We start from the raw sequence: 22,744 nt of genomic DNA, 5'->3' as shown, positions 1-22,744 counted from the left end.
AATTATTGTATGGCTAGTTATCTCATGTTTCTTGTCCATTTTTTATTTTATTTTTTAAAATGTATTTAGTACAGGTACACAGGGTCTCACTACACAGATTGGACTTACAATGATCCTTCCTGTTTTTCAGCCTCCCAAGTGCTGGGGTTACAGGTGTGTACCACCACGCCCAATCTCACTTGCTGTCTCAGTGTGCCCTTGGGGGCAGTGGGCACAGCAGGCTGGGGATTGAACCCCTGGCCCCTGCATCTGCCTAAGCAGTCACTTTAATTCACCGAGCTATCTGGCTGGCCCTTTCTTGTCAATTTTAGCTTACTTTTTTTACATTATTTTCAGCAGTAATATATCTACATTAAAAAAATCTTGCTGATACTTTTATTGTGATTATATAGCTTTTATGGTACTCTAGGGAGGACTGAAGTTTTCTAAAATTGGGTTTTTCTACCTAGGAGTATTATATGCCTTTTAATTTATTCAAGTCTTATTTTATATCTCTAAGGAAATTTAAAAATATTTCTTCAAATAGATCTTGCATATTTTTTGTTAGTTCTATGCCTAGAGCTCTTATCTCTCTTACTGTTTTCCCTTTGTTGCAACTGGGGTCTTCTACTTCATTACATCCTTTATCTTTTACTGATCCCAGAGAGACTGCAAAAGATAAGTAGTAGGGCTTGCCTTTGCTTAAAAGCATGGCTAATATATCAAAATGTGTCTCAAGACATGCGCTAAGTTGCACTTGCCGTAATAAACCTGCAGAAATATTTTACATCTTTTATCCAGTGACTGTATATATACTCAGTGTAACTGTTGGACTTTATTTCTGTATATTTGGTATTTATTTATGTATATTTATTTTGTGGAAATATGTTATTAAAAAATGAAAGACATAGGCCTGTCATAGTACAAGGCATTGAGGTATAAGAGGAATATGAAATCTAAGACCTTGGCCCTCACCCTTTTTAGTGCTGTGGCAATACTCCTGCTGCTTAATCATATAAGCCAGGTTCCTCATTTATAAAATGGAATAAATAATACTCACCTCACGAAGCTCGGTAATCCTTCATAGAGTCTGAAACACAGGAAAAAGCCAATAAATGCTGGCTGGAGGGGTTCTATCCTGTTACCAAGCTCAACCTCACCCATAGGGTCAGACTGGGAATAGATTTCAGTTTTCCCAAGCCACCTATTTTCCCTTCCACTCTTCCTAAGCAAAGCCCATGAATAGACTGAAGGGTTATAAAGTGGGTTATCCTTATGAGAAAGGAGTGAAAGGATTCCATGCTGGTTTGCCTTGATGGAGGTGTCCAAGGAAATTAAAGGGGACACAAGTTAATGAACAAAGCAGGGGAGGTGAATACAGCTTGTTCTTTTCAAGTGGCCACCTTAAATTTATAGAGGATTTTATAGCTTGCAGGTTATTTTGTATATGCATCTAAACCAACTTTAGATGGGGAGAAGACCCCCATCAGGGCCTGCAGTCACACAGGGAGTAGGCTAGGGGGTTGAACGACATGTTCCAGATCTGTGGACTCCTGTTTGGGTACTCATTCATTTTTATAGCTCTCTTGATATCACTTGTGATTTAATCCCATCTAGGTCTAAGTACTAACTTGGCAACAGAAAAAACAGATAAAAAATATAGAAAACACAGGAAAAAGGCAAACATTTTGAGAAGAGATAGATGAGAGCTCAGGGAATTGAGTCAATGATAGCATTGCTGAATATATGCAGAAATTCATAGGGGAACTATACTTGATCTTAGTCAAAAGGCCAAGTAGCAATCAGAGAGGGGTAACTTGTAAAGAAGAATCTACTGGAGGGTGTGTGGTGTGCTACCTGTTTTATGTGCACTTTTTCTCTTATTTCTAACATTAGTCTTCTGGGGCAGGGGTTCTTCAGCCAACTGTTCCATGCGGATCTAGAAAGCAAGGCCACAGGCTCATTCCAGTTTGTGAGCACCGACACCTTCATGTGGCAACTCCGAGGTGGTCAGGGCAGTGCTGTGAAGGAAGCTTGAGGATGTCAGTTCCAGACTGGGATGAACGCTGGAGAAAGGCATTGGGGTCAGTGGAGAAAGGAAGGACCCGTCCAGGCAAAGCTGCAAGCAGCTGGAATTGGGGATGCAGAGGACACGCGGGCTAGAGTAGCTGCAGTGGAAGAAACAGCCCGCAGGAGGAGGCTGCTTCTACCTGGAAAAGTGCTTCATCAGCTACTTTGTCCGCCCTCTCACTGCTGCATAGCTTTTAGAAAGTGACAGTCACTAAGCTGCAGGCTGCAGGATTCAGAAGCAGCAATGGTCTTTGCTCACTGGATGACAGTCTAAATTCGGACCTAAAGAATGTGCTTGGAGACAGCTGGTGGAAACAGTGCTAGCCCTGTCTCCAGGGACAGTGTCCACATGCTGTTCCCCCTTTACCAAGCGTTCTCCATCTCCGTCTCTGCCTCGCTTCCCGCCTGTCTTCCATCAGTTTGTTTTAAAGTAACCCAGTCTGGTGCACTGTTCCCAGCGGTCAGGAACACCCTTGTTTCACTGGGCGCTGCCGGCCACTTCAGTGGTTGAGAGCTACTCGAGTAGTTTATGAGAAGTGGCACTTCCTCCCCAGTTTCTTTTATCTGCCACCGGGTAGTTAACGTTCAAGCCGTTTCTGTACCACCGCGGAGGTGACTGCAGTAAAAACTGCGGGGCAGGGCCCTCCTCTAGAAACTCGTGAGCGAGACGCACTGAGCCGGTCCCCAACACCCAATGGGCCTGGACTGCGGCAAAGGGGTGTGGGAGTGGAAAAAGGGGAGGACCACCCGGCCCTTCTCTGCTTCCTCCGCACCCATGTGGAGCTCGCCCTGCACTCCGGAGGACAGAGGAAGGTCACACCAGGTCGCCAGCACCTCCTGCGCCCCCGAAATCTGCAAATTCATGGCTCCTTTCATCTCCGAGCGAAACCCTCCCGTCCGGAGTAGGGACCAGCTCCAGATCTTCACCTCCAGCCTTTAGCTGACTCGTAGGGCAGATCTGACATCTACCCAGTAAAAAGGCTCGGATTCGCTTCTTTCCCTCAGGGTTCTTATCTATGCTTTGGACTTTGCTTCGGACTCGTACGCGCTGCGTTCAAGTCTCAGCAACTTTCTCCATCTTGACCCGCGAGTCAGGGCATTTCTAAGACAATGTGAACAAAGAGCAGCAGACGAAGGAGCCAGGGCCTTGCTGGCAAGCTGCGGGGCGAGCGCTTTTGTGCCAGGGGCCCACGCACATACGGTGCGCCCCTCCGAGCTCTCTGGCTGCTCCGCGGGACAGCGAGTTTCTTTGTCCCTGCCTGCGGTTAGGCGCGAAGGCCGCTGGCTGCGAGCAAGAGCCAGAGCCCGGGACAGAGGCCGGGCTTCCATGGCAGGACCGATCAGGGACGCGCGTCCGCGTTTCAGTGTCCCTCGAGCGCCCCGCGCCCCGCGTGCCCAGCGGGCTTCGGTCCTTTAGGGACACACCGAGACTCGCCTCCCGCTTCCTGAGCCACAGCAGGGCTCGGGATGGCTCATCTGGTTCTCCTAGTGGGGTTTGCGGGGCAGAGGGAACCCACTGGAATGCTCTCCTCATCCGGACTCCCCAGAGACGCGCGCACGTTTGGGGCGAGAGAAGAACTCAGGCACAGAGGCGGGTCTCTGGCGCCCCCCTACCGACCGCGCCGCAGCCCTGGCCTGGAGACGCGCAGCACAACGCCAACGCCCCTAACAAAACCGAAACGGTGGCCACATCTGCAAATGCGCGCGCCCGCGCGCCTCTGTGTGTGTGTGTGTGTGTGTGTGTGTGTGTGTGTGTGTGTGTGTGTGTGGTGTGTCCGCGCGCGTGAATTGACATCCAGTTGCCTTACCTGCAAATAGTTTGCACTTCTGTGTATTTGCTGGAGAATGAAAGAGCAACTGCTATGCCCATCCAAACCCACCAAGCCACCCCCTTCTCTTCAACTCTCTCAACTCATGTTGAGAGAGATCATGTAGTCCACGTGAAAATCACTTCTCAGTTTCACTCTGAATCTGATCCGTGCAGCGAGCTGGGTACGAGGTGACCATCTTTTATTCCTCAGGCTAACTGGGAATCGCGGGAGACTTTGGCCTCTGGCCGCGCATCTCTTCTCTGCTTCTCGTTTGGAGAAGCTAGGTCTCCTCGGCTGTCTTCCCAGGAAGTTGCGCGCTCTGCCGCGCTGCGCCGGGCCTGCCGCAGAGCCAGCGGAGGGCACGGCGGGCGTTAGGACCGCGGGGAGCCGGGCGGCGCGGCGCTACCTTAAACCCAGCCCAATGCCGCCGCCTGCGCCACTCTGCGCGCGGCGGGGCTGCGCAGGAGGAGCGCTCGCCGGTGCCACGCTCCGGGCCGGCGCGGCGACACCTGTTCGCGGCAGCCCGGGCGCACGCGAGCTCCGGACGGCTAGCCTCGCCGCCGCCGCCCGCACACGGCCGGCTGGCCTCCTCCGAGCCTCAGGAGAATTCTGGACACTAGCTCTGGACGCCTAAAGTTTTTTCTTCTTTTTGTTTTATTATTATTGATTTTTTTTTTTTTCCAAGGGGACTGGGAGGGAGAATCGGTCGCCGCCACCAACGTGAGATTTATTTTCCCTCTTTAAGGATTCATGCTGATGTCTGCAGAGTCGGTTAGAGAGTAAAAACAGCGCATGCCTTCCTGGAGTCAGGATCCGTAAATTCTGACGTAGCCCGTGCATCTTAAAAATCCCTATAATAACGCCTAGGCATTTAAGTGGCTATGGTCATTCTGATCTCAAAGCAAATGGAGAGACTACGGATATTTTTCCTCGTTACAGTCGGATGGGATGAAGACCTTGCCTGCTGAGCGCTGGGGATCAATCAATGCAGTTAATAGATAATGTTCGCCAATATGTCAGTGTACGAGTATAAAGTGGTGGTTTCTTAGACTCTCAGTGGTTTGACCTTGAACCTCTGCCAGTGAAACAGCAGATTACTTTTATTTATGCATTGAATGGATTGAAGAAAAGAACCTTTTTTTTTTTTTTCCCTCTCTGCGACTGCAGTACGGGAGGGAGTTGGATATACCTCGCCTAATAGCTCCTGGGTTGACACCATCATTATTGTTTATTCTTGTGCTCCAAAAGCCGAGTCGTCTGATGGCTCCCTTAGGTGAAGTTGGGAACTATTTCGGTGTGCAGGATGCAGTACCGTTTGGGAATGTGCCCGTGTTGCCGGTGGACAGCCCGGTTTTGTTAAGTGACCACCTGGGTCAGTCTGAAGCAGGGGGGCTCCCCAGGGGACCCGCAGTCACGGACTTGGATCATTTAAAAGGGATTCTCAGGCGGAGGCAGCTCTACTGCAGGACTGGATTTCACTTAGAAATTTTCCCCAATGGTACTATCCAGGGAACCAGGAAAGACCACAGCCGATTCGGTAGGTATACCATTAACCCTGTGGTGTCCGCGCGAGGACATGTTCCGACTGTAACTATGCGAAGGTGGCGGTGGCTGGGCGGGGGATGCAGAAAGGTATCTATTTCTCCCCTTTTTAACAGTGTCTGAGGGGAAAAGAAAAGACAAGACAAAACGAGACAAGATCCTCCGGAATTGCAGATCTGCTGCTGGCATTAGAGCAAGTCTACATTGAAAGGCCTTAAAACAATAATATATATATATATATGGTTATGATTTATGAATATAGCACAAGTCCTTAGCTGTTTTGCATTATGTACGCGGTAGATGAGGTTTAGGAAGTTTCTTTTGAATGGACTGATTCCGCGAGCTTAAAGCTTTAATCATTAACTACTAAGAACTTCAAAATGCCTCCAGTTTCCTTAAGTCAGTGGATATCTTGTGATCAGATTAAGATTCCTCTGCCCCCTTTTCTTTTACTAAGTATTCTCTTGAATTGTAAATCAATCGTATTGTTTCTCTCGTCACCCCACCCCACTGCGGGTCCGAAAGCCCAGCAGGCAAAGATTGCTGACTGATGCTTCTGTTGGGAGATGGACTGAAATCAGGGTTGTGACTTTGAGAGCAGCGCTGGCAGAGATGTCCGGGGAAAATGATTTGGGAAGGGGCGGAACTCTGGACAGGAGAGTTTGTCCTTCCAGCTATCAGGTTATAACCTCTGCGTTTAAATTTCCATAGTGTGCAGCCTTGCGGGGGTGGGGGGTCTTGGTTGGGTGGCCAGCACTCCCTCTCCTCGTGTGTGCGCGCGCGCGAGCAAGATCTGCGAGCTAATTTTAAAGGGCATTCCGAGGATTTCATTTTCCAAGGAGGGTATTTGTGACTCAGCACCGAAGGCTGCAGACTGGAGGGTGGTGACTCTGCCCACTTCGATGCCTGCACACACGTGCCTGCTGGGGCACCCGCAGCCCTTGAGCTCGAAGTCAGCTAACACAGTCCCGAGTGGGGTGGAGACAATCTTGGTTTTCTCCCTTCTTGTTTTAAAAAAAGTGAGTTTGGGCAATCAGAGTATTGGAAGGAGTTAACTTCTGAGTGAACCCACCTGACAATACTTAAAATAGGTCGTAAAACACAAAGTCCTGTAGTGCCTTTTCTTCCTCATGCTTTAATGCCAGATGTTGAACATAGTCTGACTGCACGCTTAGTTGGGGCTGTAGGTGATGCCAGAGGTGAGGTGGGCTCAGGTCTGGGGTGGGGTCAATTCCTGGTACATGAGGCCCAGGATTTTCTCCTTTTGCTTGCTTTTTCTTTTTCTTTCTTTTTTTTTTTTGGAGACAGGGTCTGACTATGCAATCCAGGCTGGCCTTGAATTTACTTTGTAGCCCGGGCTGGCCTCCGCCGCAGCGATCCTCCTGCCTCAGCCTGCCGAGTGGCTGGGATTACAGGCGTACGCCACTCGCCTGGCTCCTTTTGCTTACTCTCCAGCCTGAGTCCAAAGCTGAACCCAGTAAATTTCTCTACAGCTCTTGTCTTGCTGCTTACGGAAAAAAAAAGTTATAGCTCTTTCTTGGGCAATTATCCGGCTGAAGTACACTCGCCCCCCTTCCCCCCCCAGCGAGGCTGCTCTGGCAGTTGCGAAGACAACTGACTAAACTTTGCTGGAAGTGCCTTTCCATCTGGCCGCTTTAAGGGCGGCCGCCAGCCTAGCGTTCAACATCAGAACAACGGGCAGTGGGCAGCCCGGGTGGGCGGCGAGGCCACCTGCCGAGCTCGTGGGCTTCTGGGAAGCGGGGACGCGAACTGGATGCGCCCCGCAGCGTCCCGGGCCCCGGACTTGCGGCCGGCAGGTGCGGGTCAGTGGCCCCGCGGTGTACTTGGCTGGGCCCGGCCCGCTCCGCGCGGTCCTAAACGCGCTCGCTTTCTGGCTCCTTTTGCAGCGGACTCCCGCGCGCCCTTCGGTGCTGCGGGGATCCCTCGGGCCGGGGGCGACGAGCAGGGGTACACACGTTTGTAGCCGCGTGTAGGGACCCCGATTTTTTTTTTTTTTTTTTTTTTTTTGCCGGAGCTCAGCCCCTCCGCTTTCTCTTTGTGTGCGATTATGGTCTGGCGGAGCCCGCAGCCGCCGCCCGGGCGGAGCGCGCCGGTTTGCTGCGTGAGGAGTGCTAGAAGCGCGCGCTGCTACATGCGAGATGCCGGCCGCGACTGAAGACAAGCTGAGGTCTGAGTGGAGCTCCGCCGCCGCGCCCCGGGCCCCTCCCCTCTCACGGCAGCTTTTGGAGGGTCGGTGCGCGCCGCGGTATCCGGGAGGTGGGTCGGTGCCCCCGGCCGGGCGAGGCCGGAACCGCAGGGGAAGGGGTGGGGGTGGGGGCACAAAGGGCCGCGGAGGCGGGCGGAGGGGGCGGCGTGCTAACAATAGCGCGGGGCTGGGGCCGCAGGCCGGCGTTCCTGTCCCCGCCTCGGCGCCTGCCTTGCGCGCCCGGGGACCCGGTGCGCGCGGACGCGGCAGGGGCGCACAGCTGCAGGCTCCGCGGCGGGGCCCTGGCCAGCTGCATTGTGCGAATTTCCCGGCCGCATCCTCTAGTGCAGCGTGGCCGGGCCCAGGCGCGCGGAGATCACGGGGTGTGCCGGTTAGGACTGCTCCTTGCACCTTCACCTCACGGATGGTTCTCTCTCTTTCTTTCTTTCTTTCTTTCTTTCTTTCTTTCTTTCTTTCTTTCTTTCTTTCTTTCTTTCTTTCTTTCTTTCTTGTCATCTTTAGGAGAGGACGTTTGGCACAAGCAGTCGAGTCATCAGAAATTCATTAACTCTGCCACCGAGGAGAGTAGGGTGCAAGGGTTGGGACCACGCGAGTGGGCAGAGCAGGAGAGGCGCGTCCTGGGGTCATTAGACAAGGACTGTAGGTACCGCGGTTGAACAGGGACCCTTGAACAAAATAGATCTCCTCACCCCTCCTCGGTCCTAGAGGTTGGAAGGTGTCGTTAGAGGTTGGAGGAAGGTGTCGCTAAGGAAGTGACATCTCCCTTCTTAATTCGCTCCGCACTGTATGTCCCCGGCTGCGAGCTGGCAGGTCGGCCTGGTGCTGCACGGGGGAAGGGCGCGCTGGCGTCGGCCGTGCCACTCACTCCTGCTGGCTGGAGCTGAGTGGGTGGCTTGCGCGATGGGGGTGGGGAGGATGGGAGGCAGCGGGAGGGTTATTTAAGTCTTTCATCAGATGCAGCGAGAAGCGGGCCCCCGGGGTGACGGCATTGCCGCGGTCTCCTGCTGCTGCCTCTGCGGCATGTCCCAATATTAGCAACCTCTGCGGCGCTGTGCGCAGCGCGTGTGCGGAGAGCCTCTTTCCCCTGCCCGCCCGGCCCTGCCGGAGATGAGGCTGCTACAGTGACAGCGCTAGGACCCGGCGGCGCGGGTGGCGAAGGAGAGGTAGCTGGAGGGGCCGAGGGGCTGCGACGACAGCGTCCGCGTCACACCTGGCACTAGGGCCGCGCCTCTGCCTCCTGCTCCTTCCCGGCTGCGCCTCCCGCCTCTCGCTCCTGCCTGCACCCTCAGCCTCAGAGTAGCCCTGGGTGGGGGCAGGGTGCGTTTACACCTTCATTAAAATAGAAGGTGCGTTTCTGCCTGAAATGGAACAGCAGAAGGAAACGTGCTGGAAAGATGTTTTCTGCCGCCCCTGTGCAGCCGCAGGTGACTGCAGCTGCTGGCGAGCTTCGTTGGCTCTGACCCAGCGCGCAGTGCAGGGGACGTGGGCGGTGTAGGGCGACTCATGGCTCCTACTGGACCAGCAGCCTGCAGGGGCAGCTTAGGTGGGGTTTTGAGGGAGCCCTTTGTCTTTTTCCTGCAGTGTGGGGTGTGGAGGTGAGGTTGCGCTAGAGAAGAGCCGGGAATTCAGTCTGTGGGGCACAGGCGCACATGCGTGCGCGGGGTAGTGGTAGTGGGTCGGGGGGGAAGTATTCATATACTTATTTTCACTTTTAAAGCAGTCTGACCTTGCTTCATGGGAAAAGGGAGCAGAAAATCGACTGTATTACAGGGGCCTGGGGCAACCCAAGCAGGCCACCCTCTGGAATCTTATCTGAACCCGGATGAGCATCCAGACTAAGGCTGTCCACAGAGAGAGAGGCAGGTGTTAGGCCCAGATTCCACTACAGGGGAAAAACATGTTTTTTTTTTTTTTAATTTTTAAATAAAGGAGCGTTTAAAAATTTGTTTTCAGAGTTTTGCGCTTTAAAACATTTGTGTTCTTGGTAGTGTATCTTGCTTATCAGTGTCTCCTCAGGGTAGGACTGCTTCTTCACAGTACTGTGTTTTAAGGCTTGCTTCAGATTCTAGAAAGCTTGTGGGGTTCTCCTTCCATTTATTTGGTCATTTTCTAAGCAGACTCAACGTTGCTGAGGCTGATGCAAACCCGGACCTCTGGATACAGGCTGGGGGTGGGGGTGGGGGCTTCGTGACCTGGACCCTGGGCAAGGGCTCTCAGTGAGCTGAAGCTCTGCCAAGAAGGGGAAGGCAGTGACTTTTGACAACTCCATGATGTGCCTGTCTCTCTTAATTCATATGGGTGCATATGAAATATTAAGATGCCTGTGTTAGTTTTTTCTTGGTATTGACAGCGTCGATGAAATTTACATGCATTCAGCTATTAATTCAGCAAACTGTTAGTAGGTGCTAGGAGGCTGGGCCAGCATGGGGTTAATGATCCTTTGGGCTGAGGGAGGGAATTCCCATGAGCCTTGGGACTGATCACTAACTGCTCTGGAGACCTGAGGGAGGGGGAGGCTCAATGTGGCTATTTTCTTGAGGTGGTATGGACATGGACCCGGTTTTTTCATTGACCCAGGGTGATACAGGGCATCATCAAACAACATGAAGCCCAATAAACACATCCTGTTTTGGGACTGGAAATGACTGTAGTCCCTGACCTTGTGTGTCCTGTGTGGCTCCTTCATTGGTACACTTTCCTGTGGCTCTTCTGAGGTGGGACTGCCTTGGTTGTATCCACTAAGAGGAGGGACAAGACACTATGATATTCTGGTGGGGGGCATGATTTTGAATTTTGGGCACAACCCCATGATTACCTTTTTTCTCTGTTCCTTCTTTCCCTTTGTCTCCCCTTGGTCATTAAAGGCTCAGGTGTCACTACTCTTGAGCTGACCCGAATCCTGCACCTTCAGTCTGCATGGTGCTTATTTATGTTTGCAGGGTTAACTCAGGGCGGGCTGGCTGGAAGCACTTGCTGGGTACCAACTCTGGCCCCCGCAAGGGCTTCACTGACCTGGTGGAGGTGATGGAGTTCATTGTGGGCAAGATGGTACCAGGACTGATAAGGATTCCGGTCTGGCTGGATGGGATCCTGCGAACGAGCAGGTTGCCAGGTCTCCCTGACCTCACGGTATTGGCGCTCCACTCCCTGGGTGTGGGAGAGGGCTGTGACTCACACTCTGGGTTCTGGCCCTTGCTCACTGAGGCGACCTGGTAAAAATCTGGGCTGTTCTTTGGAGGTCCATGTTGTCAAGGAGCTGCAGAGACACTGTGGGTGGTTTGAAGTGATGAAATCTTACTCGCTGGGGGTCAGCAGATCATGCTGTCCTGTGTGGACAGCTCCTCAGAGACTTATCTCAGGTATTTTGGGGGAAGTTGCCTCTGACTTACCTTCCCCAGACTGAAGGACACTGCCCACACTCTGGATGTTGGGCTGCTTCTCTCCCCCTCACCATGCTGCCCTGCAGTTGTCTGGTTGCTTGGCCTTCCTGTTAGAGAAGCCTCCTCTTGTCTGCAGTTTCAGTTACCTGTGCCCATTTGTAGCCTCAAAATATTAAGTGGAAAATTCCAGAAATAATTCATAAGTTTTAAGTAACTTCAATGAGAATATCTTGTAAATGTTATGTTTTATTAGTTATTGTTGTTCATCTCTCACTGTGCCTAATTTGTAAGTCAAGCTTTATCGTAGGTATGCATATATAGGAAAAATGTGTATATATAGGGCTTGGTAGAGGAAGGCATCCAAGGAATGTACCCCTCCCCCACACACAGATAAGGAGTTACTGTGTAAGTGGTGAGCAGCTTGACAGTGTAGGGCATAGGTGGGGCTTATCCATCTTTAGATTCTCAATAAATGGCGTGGTGCTTGGCTTATAGTAGTTGCTCAGTAATAAGTCTGTTGGATGAATGAATGAATGCCTTTGAATTTTAACTTTTTTTTTTTTTTTTTTTTGGTGGTACTGGGTATTGAACTCGAGACCTTGTGCTTGCCAGGCAAGTCCTTACGTCCCTGAGCTTTCTTCCCAGCATGAATTTTAGCTGTCTCAATACCAGGAAAGGCTGGGGAGATGGCTCAGTGGAATAAATGCTTCCCTGGCAAGCACAAGGGCCTGAGTTCAATCCCCGGTTCCAAAAAAAACAAACCAGGAAAGACCAACATAGACATCTTAATACTTTCCAAATTATGTGTGCAATAATTTCAGAACTTAACTATGTGAATGTGGCATAGAAATCACAAACACATGAAAGAAAAAGGTAAAACCAAATAAAAGATGTGTATCACAGTTAAGGCAATAGGCCTAAAGTCTGACCGCTGGACAAGTTATATAAGCTTATGAAGTACCAGTTTTCCCATTTGTACCCGAGGGATTATAACATTGTAATACCTAGGGTTGTCCTTAAGATTGAGTGAGAGAAAGCCTGTCATTTGGCACAGACTAAATGCTTAAGTACAGTAGCTGTTAAGGTGATCATTATTGTTGTTGCTGTTATCCTTGCTGTTGTGCAATCAGCCTGTTAAGTGGTTTTGTGAAATCATGTTCTCTGGCAGGCCTGGTGGGCACTGCTGACCGGTACTCCTTAGTTCACACAACTGCCTCATGCTTAGGAAAAATGGAAAGATCATCGACTCCCCTTGTACAGGACACAAGTGTCTTTTAGTTTCATGATCAAACTTCTTTTCACTGACTTGGTGAGTTCGATTGTTTAGACCTCAAAGGGGGCAGCATGTTTCCTGAATTTTGTGTTAAAATGAGAATGGGATGTGAATTAACTCCTTCTGCTGGTATCAGGATGCGTGTGACTTAGATTGTGGTGTGCTTTTGACAGCTAAGAGGGTCAAGTGTGCCAGACTCCTATTTAATAATAGGCCACAGTTTTGAATTTCTGTTTTGAGGCCTGAGTTAGGAATGGTAAAGTGAAATAAAAGGATTGCATAAAAAAGGGAGTGCATCGCACATGGAATGAATCTTGTGGAAATGCTGCTTCTTATCTTTCCGTTTGTTCTCTAAGTCATCAATTGGTGTGTCGTAGACGCATCTTTCATGATACAGTCAAAGGTTAATAGAGTCGAATTGTAATTTGTCTTTATACTTTTCCAGGTATTATTTCATATTCTATTAAAATCAATACATTTGCATGTGTGGACAGCTATTCTGGAAACCGTATGCATGAAATAATTTGTAAAATGTTATGCCTATAAAAGAATTGAGAATGCTTTTTTTTTAAAGAAGAAATAGCTCTTTTTTGGCATCACCTTGGAATAGCGTTTCCTTCTGAGTTAATCCATTTCTTTATTAGATTTATGTAGTTCATGTCTTCATTTGATTATAGCACAGTCTATTTTGTGACAGTTGCAAAATTAACTGTTTAAAAATCCACATAAGTGCCTTTTTATTAGCCACATGAGACTGACTATAGAGCAGTGTTACGCTAAGGTTTTGCTAAACTCTTAAATTTAAGTAAATTTGTTCAATGTTTGAAGATGTTTCTTAAAGGAGCTCAGTGTTGCGTATGCATTGTGACATGCTCCATACAAAGTATAGTGGTTTCATTTATAGCAGAAATGGGGAAAAGAGCTGAGCACAACGAATATTAGCAGTACCCTGCATATACTGTGGGATAATCATCTTAAAACAACAATATATTCAGAGAAATTGAAGCTGCTGTTGTGTGGCCATAAAATCCTGGATTTATGCCCAGCTTAGGTGTAGTTATTTTTCATGAGGTAAGCCAGGGGAGAGAGCAAAATCAAAGAAGATGATTATGTTGTTTTCCTTTGGGGATGTGGTATTCCAAGCCCCCTTTAAATTAAGGACATTGTTTTGGAGCATAGGATATCTATCTATCTATCTATCTATCTATCTATCTATCTATCTCTATCTCTATCTCTATCTATCTATCTATCTATCTATCTATCTATCTCTATCTCTATCTATCTATCTATCTCTATCTCTATCTATCTATCTATCTATCTATCTATCTATCTATCTATATCATAGGATATTTTCTTCTCAAGATTATAATGCTATCTTAATTGCTTAACTATCTCCTTGATGTTTAGATAAGCACAACAAAAATCAATGAAAACAAAAAGTATTTTTCTGTCAGTGTGAGATAGGTGGTAGTTGGAAAATTATCTGAACAGAGATATTTGGGATGTGTTGGACGAGTTAGGTTTTTCAGTTGGAGCTCAGTGAAGTTGTGCAACTAGAGGTGGATAATTTTCTGTCTAAGCGTGTCAGGGCTCTAGTTCGCATTTCATGCTCTTGAGAGACACAAGACTGCCTGTGACAGGAACTTCTTATGATCTGTGCCTGAATACAGTTTTTTCTTTTGTTTAAACAATAGATGTTTATTTCTCAACATTTTTAGAGGAGGTCCAAGGTGAAGATGCCCACACAGAAACACTTAATCTCACAATTGTAGAGTTGAAGGAGCCCACCCCCTCAAATCTCTCCACCTAAATGCTTTTTCAGAGTCTGTCTTATATTGATAGAAGAGTTTATAAGGTCAACTGTCTGATGTAAGATAGTTTATTAAAGTTATTAAAATGATCATTTATTAAAGTCTTTTAGTTTATTAAAATGTGTATTGACTGATCTGTCACTTTTTAGCATGTCTGTGTAGATTCTAGTTTTTTTAGAAAGTTTGAAATACTTTAGTTATTATGTAAGGCATGTTGGTAGGTTTGTTTGGTTTTTTGTGACTGGGTCTTACCATGCTGCCCAGAGAGGCCTCGAATGCGTGGGCTGAAGTCATCCTCCTGCTTTCCCCACCCACATAACTGAGAGTATAGGCCCCTGCTGCTGTGCTTGGTTCATGTTGATAAATATTTTGGTGTTAAGGTGGAATTTAGCTGGCAGATCAGTTCTTTGGGGCTGTGGTTTTTTAAAAGGAAAGATACTTCTTTAGCTTGTGTCAATTTACCTAGGGTGGTCCTGGGTCCAGCACCCTCACCAGCCCTTTGGGGTATGATACTCTGGGACTCACTCGGTGCTCTAACCTTACCTCTGCTTTCTGATGTTTGGCTCACAGGCATTCTGGAATTTATCAGTATAGCGGTGGGCCTGGTCAGCATTCGTGGCGTGGACAGTGGACTCTACCTCGGGATGAATGAGAAGGGCGAGCTGTATGGATCAGTAAGTACTGGGAAACACTTCAGCAGCTTTCTTGGCCCTTGTTTTGTTTGAGCTGTGTCTTCTCTAGATTAAAAAGGGCTAGAAGTGAAACAGGAAGGTACATGTGTGTTTTTACTTTTTGAGGCAAGCTATTCCATTTTTATTAATAGATTATCAACTCTGCATCTTCATAGACTGAAGTTGCTAAGCAAATGCTTTGTATGCCAAACCATCTTCATTATCGAGAAAATAAAAATTCACAAGTGTAAAAATTCCTGTCCTCTTGTATTGAATGGAAGTTATTTTTGAAATGAATTGAAATGATCTAAGCTTTGCCAAGCATTGTAATTAAAACTAGAAATAGACCATGCAGTGAGTCTAAATCCTTTCTCTGAACGACATGAGATTTTAATTACGCAGGGGGAGATGGAAATTATTGTCAGATAGCTTGTATGTGAGCAAGAATAAAACAACATTGTAATTACTCGCAAGTTTACGAGATTTTTTTCCCTCTAGTCTCACTTTCTGTGACTACTGGGTTGGAAAGTCTTTGGGGGAGGCAGTGTAGAAGTATTTATTATAATCTGCCAGGTGACAGGCCTTGTGCTAGGTGCCATGTGTGGCAGTGAATGAGACAGAGTTGCTGCTTCTGCTGTGCAGGGAGGGGACTCACTTTATATCCTGGAATCTCTTTGTTCTTTCCAGCACAGTGTCTAAAACATAGTGCACTGCACACAGCAGGGACTTAAGTTTCGCTAAATGTGTGAGTATCAATAATAGATTGTTTGTTACCGTGTACTGACTTGCAGTTTCAACATTAAAATTACCATCAAATTAGCCTTTAGCTTTTCATTGTAATTCTTGATATGCAAATGAGAACTTAATTTATGCTATCTGAAATATGGGAACTTTAATTGGAGCCTGCAAAATGTTGAAAATTAAAAGCATCTTAGATTGGGAAAAGTTCTGGAGTCCTCAGTTGATAGAAATGAAAGGCCAAAATTTTCCTAGATATATTTCTTTCCTATCTATATTCTATTTTTTTTTGTGTGTGTTTTGTGTGTGGTACCAGGGATTGTACTCAGGACCTTGCACTTGCCAGACAGGCGCTTATGCTGCTGGACTATAACCCTGCCCCTATCTTTATTTTAGTTAAAAAATCTCCAATATATATATGTATATATATACACAAATATATATATATATATATATATATATATATCCCAGAGGTGCTATAAATAGGGCATATGTTTTTCAAATATTGCAGAGGACATGAAATTATGGACTGTGTAATTTGAATATAACATATACCATTTTTAATGATACAAGATGTGATTTTTCTTGTTTTAAATTTTTTTTTATTGAGAAATAAATATGAATGAGACAGTTTCACGGCTGATTAATAGGACAGTTTTGTTAATCAGTACACTGTACATTGTTATCTTCTTAGTGGTTATCCATAGTACAAGAAGCAGACAGGATATCTTGTCCAAACATTGTTAGTACACCTCTTTCTTCTCATTGAATTAAGTGAAAGTAGCTGTAAATTTATCCTATTTTGTATATATAAATACAAAATGATCTTTCCTTTGTATCCTTTTTTTTTTGTCCTGTCAGAGGTGAATATTCTATTGGCATCTAAATACTGTAGGTGTTTGAATTCAACTACACAATCTAACACTGTCTAGCAGTTTATAATATTAATGGATTATCTTCAGAAGTTATTGACTTGAGCCTTTTACAGCTAAGGTGTGATTTTTCTATTTTGATTTTATATATATAGTTATATATCTGTAACTATATCTATATATCTCCTCTTTAAGAGAATAAATTATTTAAGAATATATTTGTTAAGTATAGAATTCATCTTAGGTTTTAAACACAGCTCTTGGTTTAGGAAGTTATTTATTTCCTGAGTGACTTTGTCAGTATTTTCTAGGTATGATATATTAGCTCTAACATAAATGAAGGAAACATTTAAACATAAATAATACAAATGAAGACTATAAAATGATGTTCTTTTTTTGTCATGGTCTCTGTGTTTTCACTTTTCTATATGGTATGTGGCTTTAATTAAGTTGATCTCAGTAAAGTGCTCCTTTGTATTGGGAACAAAAGTTCTGTCCTTAAGCGAATAGAAGGGCCTGGGGTTTATCACAGTGGTCTCCAAACTTTCCTCATCACCTATCTCCACCAAAAGTGGTTTTTGAGTATGTATCTCAATAGATGCATATTAAATTATCTTAAATTACAGAAATAAAATATAATACCCAGGGATCGTATTATTTTATTAAACATTTTGAAGGGTATGATAAACAAGCAAACCCAAGGGGAGGCCAAACTGTGTGTCATTTGCTCTAAGCTCCACCTCTGCATGTTTCTGGAATTTTCTCTGCAGCTGAGAGATGACCAGGCTGCCATCTAAAACCATCAGCATGATTCAGTGGAAGTTCTCAGGTGTCAGGGAGTGTACATCTCATTTTGCGGGCAGCCATATTGCCTGTGGGATTGTTGACTGAGCTCAGCCCCATCTCCATGTCTGGGTTATTCGGATGGCTCCTGAGCCACGCATTCTCTCCCATAGCTGCCCTCTGGTCCATGTAGGGTTCAGTTCAGTGCAAGGTGCTTGAAGCAGGGTGAGTAGCACCCTGAATGTAGACCCAGGGAGCACTAATGATCAAACTGCAGGAAGTACCAGCAGGGAGTAGAGAGGTGGAGCTTATGTGCTGTCCAGGGAGCCAGACTGGCTTGTATATTTCTCTGAACCCTGTCTGCCCTGAGTGGAGCTTTTTGTGTATAGGAGGGGTGAGGGGCTGAAGTGTGCTTCCGCTTGCCCTGTTGCATGGCCCGGTTACGAGCTGACAGCTGAAGTCATAGCATCCCAGCTTTGCAGACAGGGGAGTCCAAGGGAAGACAGAATGACACTTCTTATCTGTGTGCTTAAAAAATACAGACCTTGTCTTATGAAGAGTGTCTTCAGATTTGGAAATTGCGCTGAGTATGTCAGGAGACACCATTTTCCTTGTTGTGATTTCCTGTGCTGTTTCCCCATACCTGGCATCTCCCTTCTCTACTCCGTTTTCCATGCTGCTGCAAGAGTTGCCTTCAGTGCTCGGGCATGAGTGCCACTCCTTCACTGAGTCCGTACGCATACTTGCCTGGGAGGGGCAGTGCCCATGTACCTTGGCGTAATGTTCATTGCTTTTCATCAGCCACTTTACCTGGATCTGCGTTGCTGATATAATTCCATTCTATTTGCTGTTCTCTAAGCATGCCACACAGTCTGCTTTGTACATGTGGTCAAGTTAATTCGGCTCTGGAATGCCTTTCTCTGCCCTTCTCTGCTTGATAAAGCAGCACTCTTTATTTAATAGATCCAGTGAAAGTATTACCTCCTCTGCAAATTCTTCTTCATACCCTGAACTATAGCCCTAGTTGTTGTAATTAGTATTTTTCATGTTTTTCTCTGGGTCCATGAATGTTTCATGTACACTGGTGACAGTAAAATCTGTAGTATGGCCTGGTACCATTTTGGTGTCCTCCAGTGGATCAGAAGGCTATGGAGCACATTTTTCTCCTTTATGTTGCATACTGCATAGCAATGGCTGTTGCACGTGGCAGGTGCTTGGCAAATGCTCGCTGGAGTGAAACAAATTAGAAGTTGTGATTTCTTTCTTTTCTCTGCATAAGCAACATAGACATGGGCCCTGAAGTATCTGCACTGTGGCAGTCAGTGTGCGCTCAGGGCACTAGTTTCAGGACGACTCACTGCTTTTCCCTTCCCTTGGTTACTTGGCTGTGCCTATGCTGTCCCTGGCTTGCACAGCTTGAGGGGGCCTGAGGCTGGAGAACAGAAGAGATCATGCAGCAGCAAGAGGAGAGTTGAGCTTTCATCAAGTTTTTGCTCCTAAGAAGGCTCAGGGTGCCAGGGAGATAGCTTGGTAGAATAAGTGCTTGCTTGGCAAGTGCAAGGGCCTGAGTTCAATTCCTGGCTCCCCCAAGAAAAAGAAAAAAGGCTCTAGGCCCTTATTTTCCTCATCTCTAAAGTGAAGAACCTGAGTTAGATATGTGGGGTGGGACTTCCTGGTCTGCAGGGAGCTTAGAAAGTCTACAGTTTAGATCTTCTAGGCTTCCCTTTCAAGTCTCTCTCCACACTTGCTGCTGTCTGTGCTCACTGGTGTTTCTCCAGCAAGATCATCTGCCTCTTGGCGTGGCGTGGAGGGGTGCTCCCCAGGCCACCGGTATCTTGCTTTGGTTTGTACCTTCTGCAGGTGAGAGAGAGCGTGGGAAACTCCTCTGGGGCTAGAATCTCATGTTTCCTCCTGGGCACACCTTATCAGGACTGTCTGGCAGTGGGAACGAGGAGCACCAGATTCCTCAGTTGCATTGGGATGAGACTGAGAAGAGGAAAAAGAAACAGTGAGTTTCTGTGAGTGTATTACCAAGTACATGAAAATGGGATTTAAGCAATCCTATGTGGCCCGGTCTGAAGGTTAACACGCTGATGTGGGGATTTTGTTTTCCCTCAATGGTGGACAGTCTGACAAAACTGACCTTGTTATAAAAGAAGGTAAATAGGATATTTGGGGGAATGGGAATCACTGTTATGAAGAAAACTAATGAGTAAATTTAGCAAAAATCTATTTAGAATGTATTTTTGTGGATTAATTTAATGTATCCATTCATGAGATTTTTTTTTCTTGTTGGCCTCCAAATTCACCTTGAGAACAGATCTAAAATTAAAAGAAGTTAATGGATGATACTTGTTAGAAAACTAGATAGGATTCTGATACCTCATTAGAATGTGAAAATAAGCAAAAAAAACTATACTGCTGATATGTATCATTGTTTGATTAGGAGATGCTAAATTATTCTAACTCTGGGTAGAGTTTGGTTACTGTAATCATGTGTTAATTTATCCTTGTGTTTTTTCATTTATTTGATCATTGATTTATATCTTAACCGTATCTGTTTTGTGTCTAGCATTGTAACAAGTGTGTAACCATGAAACAAACATTTCATACTCTGGTAGGAGAAATGTCTTATAAATCATTCAGTGAAATGAAGTTTACTAAAGTAGAGGAATGGACACGGTTCAATTCCTGGCACCACATGCCACGCTAGCCCCACCCCTGGGGTGTTCTAAGTCGGCCACCAAGACTGGACGTGGTGGTGCATATCTGTAATCCCAGTGCTGGGGAGGCTGAAAATAGAAGGATCACTATGAGTCTAAGCTGTGTAGTTAGACCCTGTACCAAAGAAAGAAAGAAAGAAAGAAAGAAAGAAAGAAAGAAAGAAAGAAAGAAAGAAAGAGCGTGTACCTCCATGGTCCTGAGGAACGTTTAAAGAACTTCATGGGACAATGAGGTGGTAACATTTGAAGAGGATCTTGAGGGAGGAATATGAGGCTCATGAAAAGAAAGGTGGACAGATTAGAGCTCAGAACCCTTCAAATGTAACTGTCAGAATATGCTGCCTAGTTAAAATTTAGAGAGGATGGTGATTGCATGCATGCACATACAACCAGAAAATTAGAGTATTAATTCACATTTGTCATTTTTTTTTAATCAAAGGGACTTGAGATATGGCTCAGATAGTTACATTAGGGTATATAATAAATGGCTATAATAAATGCCTCATATGAAGGAAATGCTGTAAAGCAAAAGAATCTCCTTTAAGAAGCTCACATTTAATGAAAGGTATTTATTTAATCGTTTCTTTTAAAAACAGCACCAGCAGTAAGTTGTAATGATGTAGGAATATGAAATCTGGAATCTGTAGAAGTGGTGCCCAGAGACAGCAACCTGCTGTGGAAGCACTGGCACCTCTGTTTTGTAGCTTGTTAGAGTATTTACTTTATTCTGGCTACAATTTTAATTCTTGCTGGTTCCTCCCACTACAGAAAGATTTGGGCGTCGTCGCAGCCTCTGTCTTGTTTCCTGGCTGGCCAGCTGTGCATTTCCTTTGCAGCTGGCACATGGTAATGTTCATTGACCCGGTTACTTACCCAGTCCTGAGCCATGTACACACAGAGGCTGCTGTATTTGAGCATCCTGTAGTGATAGCACCCTCTGCTTGTCGTTGTCCACTTACAAAGTCCGGTGATTTTCACAGCTATTATCTCATTTGTGTCCCACACTTGAACAGGAGAGAGCTTGAGTGGCTTGGTCAGTGGCCCTGAACTTGTAGGTACAAAGTGAGGACTCAGGCTTAGTTCTAGTGCCTTGGAAGCATACCTTCCATCATCTTGTGTAGGTGTTTGTTAAACAGGAGCTCACTAGTGGGCGTGGATATGTTTCTAGGGTCATCACTGCAGCGTAGTTTATATGCATCAGTATAATCAATAATCCAGGTGTGGATTCCAGTTGTGTTTCCAGTGCAGTACATGTTCTTCAGTGTATTGGGACAGTGACCTTACTGGGCAGAAGTATATGTGTCGCAGAAGTTCCTTGCATGGTGTTTCATATTGTGGGGTAGGTGGAAAGAACCCTGTAGAGTCGCTGCTCACAGACTTGTGGGATGTGTCCACCTCTTTAAAAGTGAAAACATGAGGTCTGGCTATTCCTAGATGTCTGTGGGGGACTGATTCCAGAAAACCTCATGGATTTAAGCATCTGGATGCTTAGGTCCCTTCTGTAAAATTGTACATTATTTGCATAGGTTTTGTGTACATACTTCTGTAGATTAAAATCATCCCTAAATGATGTATAATACTTGGTACAGTGTGAATGTAATGTAAATTGCTGTTGTTGGGGAATGATGACAGGGAAAATATTGTACATGTTTAGCACAAATGAATTTTTTGAAAATGTATTTTGATCCGTGGTTGGTTGAATCTGTGGATGCAGAACCCACAGTTAGGGAGGGCTGACTATATTTCAGATCCTTAGGGCCTCATATAGATTTATATTACTTTTATTATGTTATTTGAAAATGTACAAACATAAAAGTAGATTAAATTCCTTATACCCATGTCTCTTTGACAACTGTAATCCAAAACATATTTGTTTAAAGTTCAAACTAAACTATAAGGCAAATAAAATCTAAATGGGCATGATGGGTTTGGGTAAGGGATGAAGCTCTGTGCCTTTAATGAGGATCCTGTCTCACTCCCTGTCATGGCCCTGAGAGCTGTGGCTCAGCTGTGTCTGAGCGCCACAGGCCCATTGTTCAGAGCACTCGAAGTGACTGACTCCATCCTCTCCCTAATGTCCTCCTTTCTGATTTACTGTGAGACTAAATGATGCCCTCTGCAGCTCACCACTGATGGACTGAGTGTGCCTGTTAGTCCTAATGGTGAAAATAGCATTGGATATAATCTTAAGCCTAAACCCTGCCATCTTCGCATTTCATGGAATGAAGGGAGAATTAGTTCTAGAACCTTCCTTGGATACTAGAATACTTGAGATGTTCAAGTTTCTTATCTAAAGTGCATAGTATTTGCATGGAACTTGCTCACATACTCGTATAGTCTTTTCTTTTTCTTTCCTCTTTTGTCTTTCTCCTGCCCCCACCTTGCTTTTTTCTTTCCAATACTGGGATTAAACCCAAAGCCTTTGCCAAGCTACCTTCTCAGGCCTTTCTAAAATTTTGAAACAGGGTCTCTCTAAGTCACCAAGCTGTCCAGGCTGGGCTCAGACTTGCGATCCTTATTCCTGCCTCAGCCTCCCAGAGTGCTGGGATTCAATATGTGGGCCACTACAGATAGCTTCCTATTGACTTTAAGTCATATCTAGATAACATAATACAGTGTAAATAGTTGTTTCACTAGATTGTTTAGGTAATACAGACCAGCAGCACTGCGTCTGTGTTCATCACAGATGGATTTATTTGAATATTGTTGCACTGCGTTGGGTGGAGTCTACAGACGTGGAATCCATTATGTGGTCATGAGGTAGTCATCTAGATGATCTCAAATATCCTCTGCACCATTTCGTTCCTTTCCCATTCATTGTAATGGAAAGATGAAGTGAAATGTTCTTGGAGAGAAGCTGTGGT

At 45.9% G+C, this 22,744-nt stretch overlaps 1 protein-coding gene and 1 long non-coding RNA gene across 2 annotated transcripts in view; one reads left to right on the top strand and one right to left on the bottom strand.

Annotated features, from left to right (window-relative positions):
* Positions 1 to 1,038: 1,038 nt before the first annotated feature.
* LOC111812061 lies at positions 1,039 to 4,094 on the bottom strand. Its single transcript, XR_002817655.1, has 3 exons — positions 3,858 to 4,094; positions 1,837 to 2,000; positions 1,039 to 1,069 (listed from the first exon to the last, which is right to left on the bottom strand). It is a non-coding gene; the product is annotated as an uncharacterized LOC111812061 (long non-coding RNA).
* A 204-nt stretch (positions 4,095 to 4,298) lies between these two features.
* Positions 4,299 to 22,744, top strand: part of Fgf9 (fibroblast growth factor 9) — a 33,029-nt gene continuing 14,583 nt past the window's right edge. Inside the window, exons 1-2 of the mRNA XM_004639362.1 lie at positions 4,299 to 5,397; positions 14,664 to 14,767. Of these exons, the coding sequence (XP_004639419.1) occupies positions 5,121 to 5,397; positions 14,664 to 14,767 (381 nt within the window). The 5' untranslated portion in view covers positions 4,299 to 5,120. The remainder of the gene's footprint in view (positions 5,398 to 14,663; positions 14,768 to 22,744) is intronic.

This window comes from Octodon degus, unplaced genomic scaffold (assembly GCF_000260255.1).
Source record: "Octodon degus isolate 3935 unplaced genomic scaffold, OctDeg1.0 scaffold00111, whole genome shotgun sequence".
NCBI lineage: Eukaryota > Metazoa > Chordata > Mammalia > Rodentia > Octodontidae > Octodon > Octodon degus.
The sequence above is the reverse complement of the archived record's forward strand: the minus strand, read 5'-3'. Positions and strand labels throughout refer to the sequence as shown.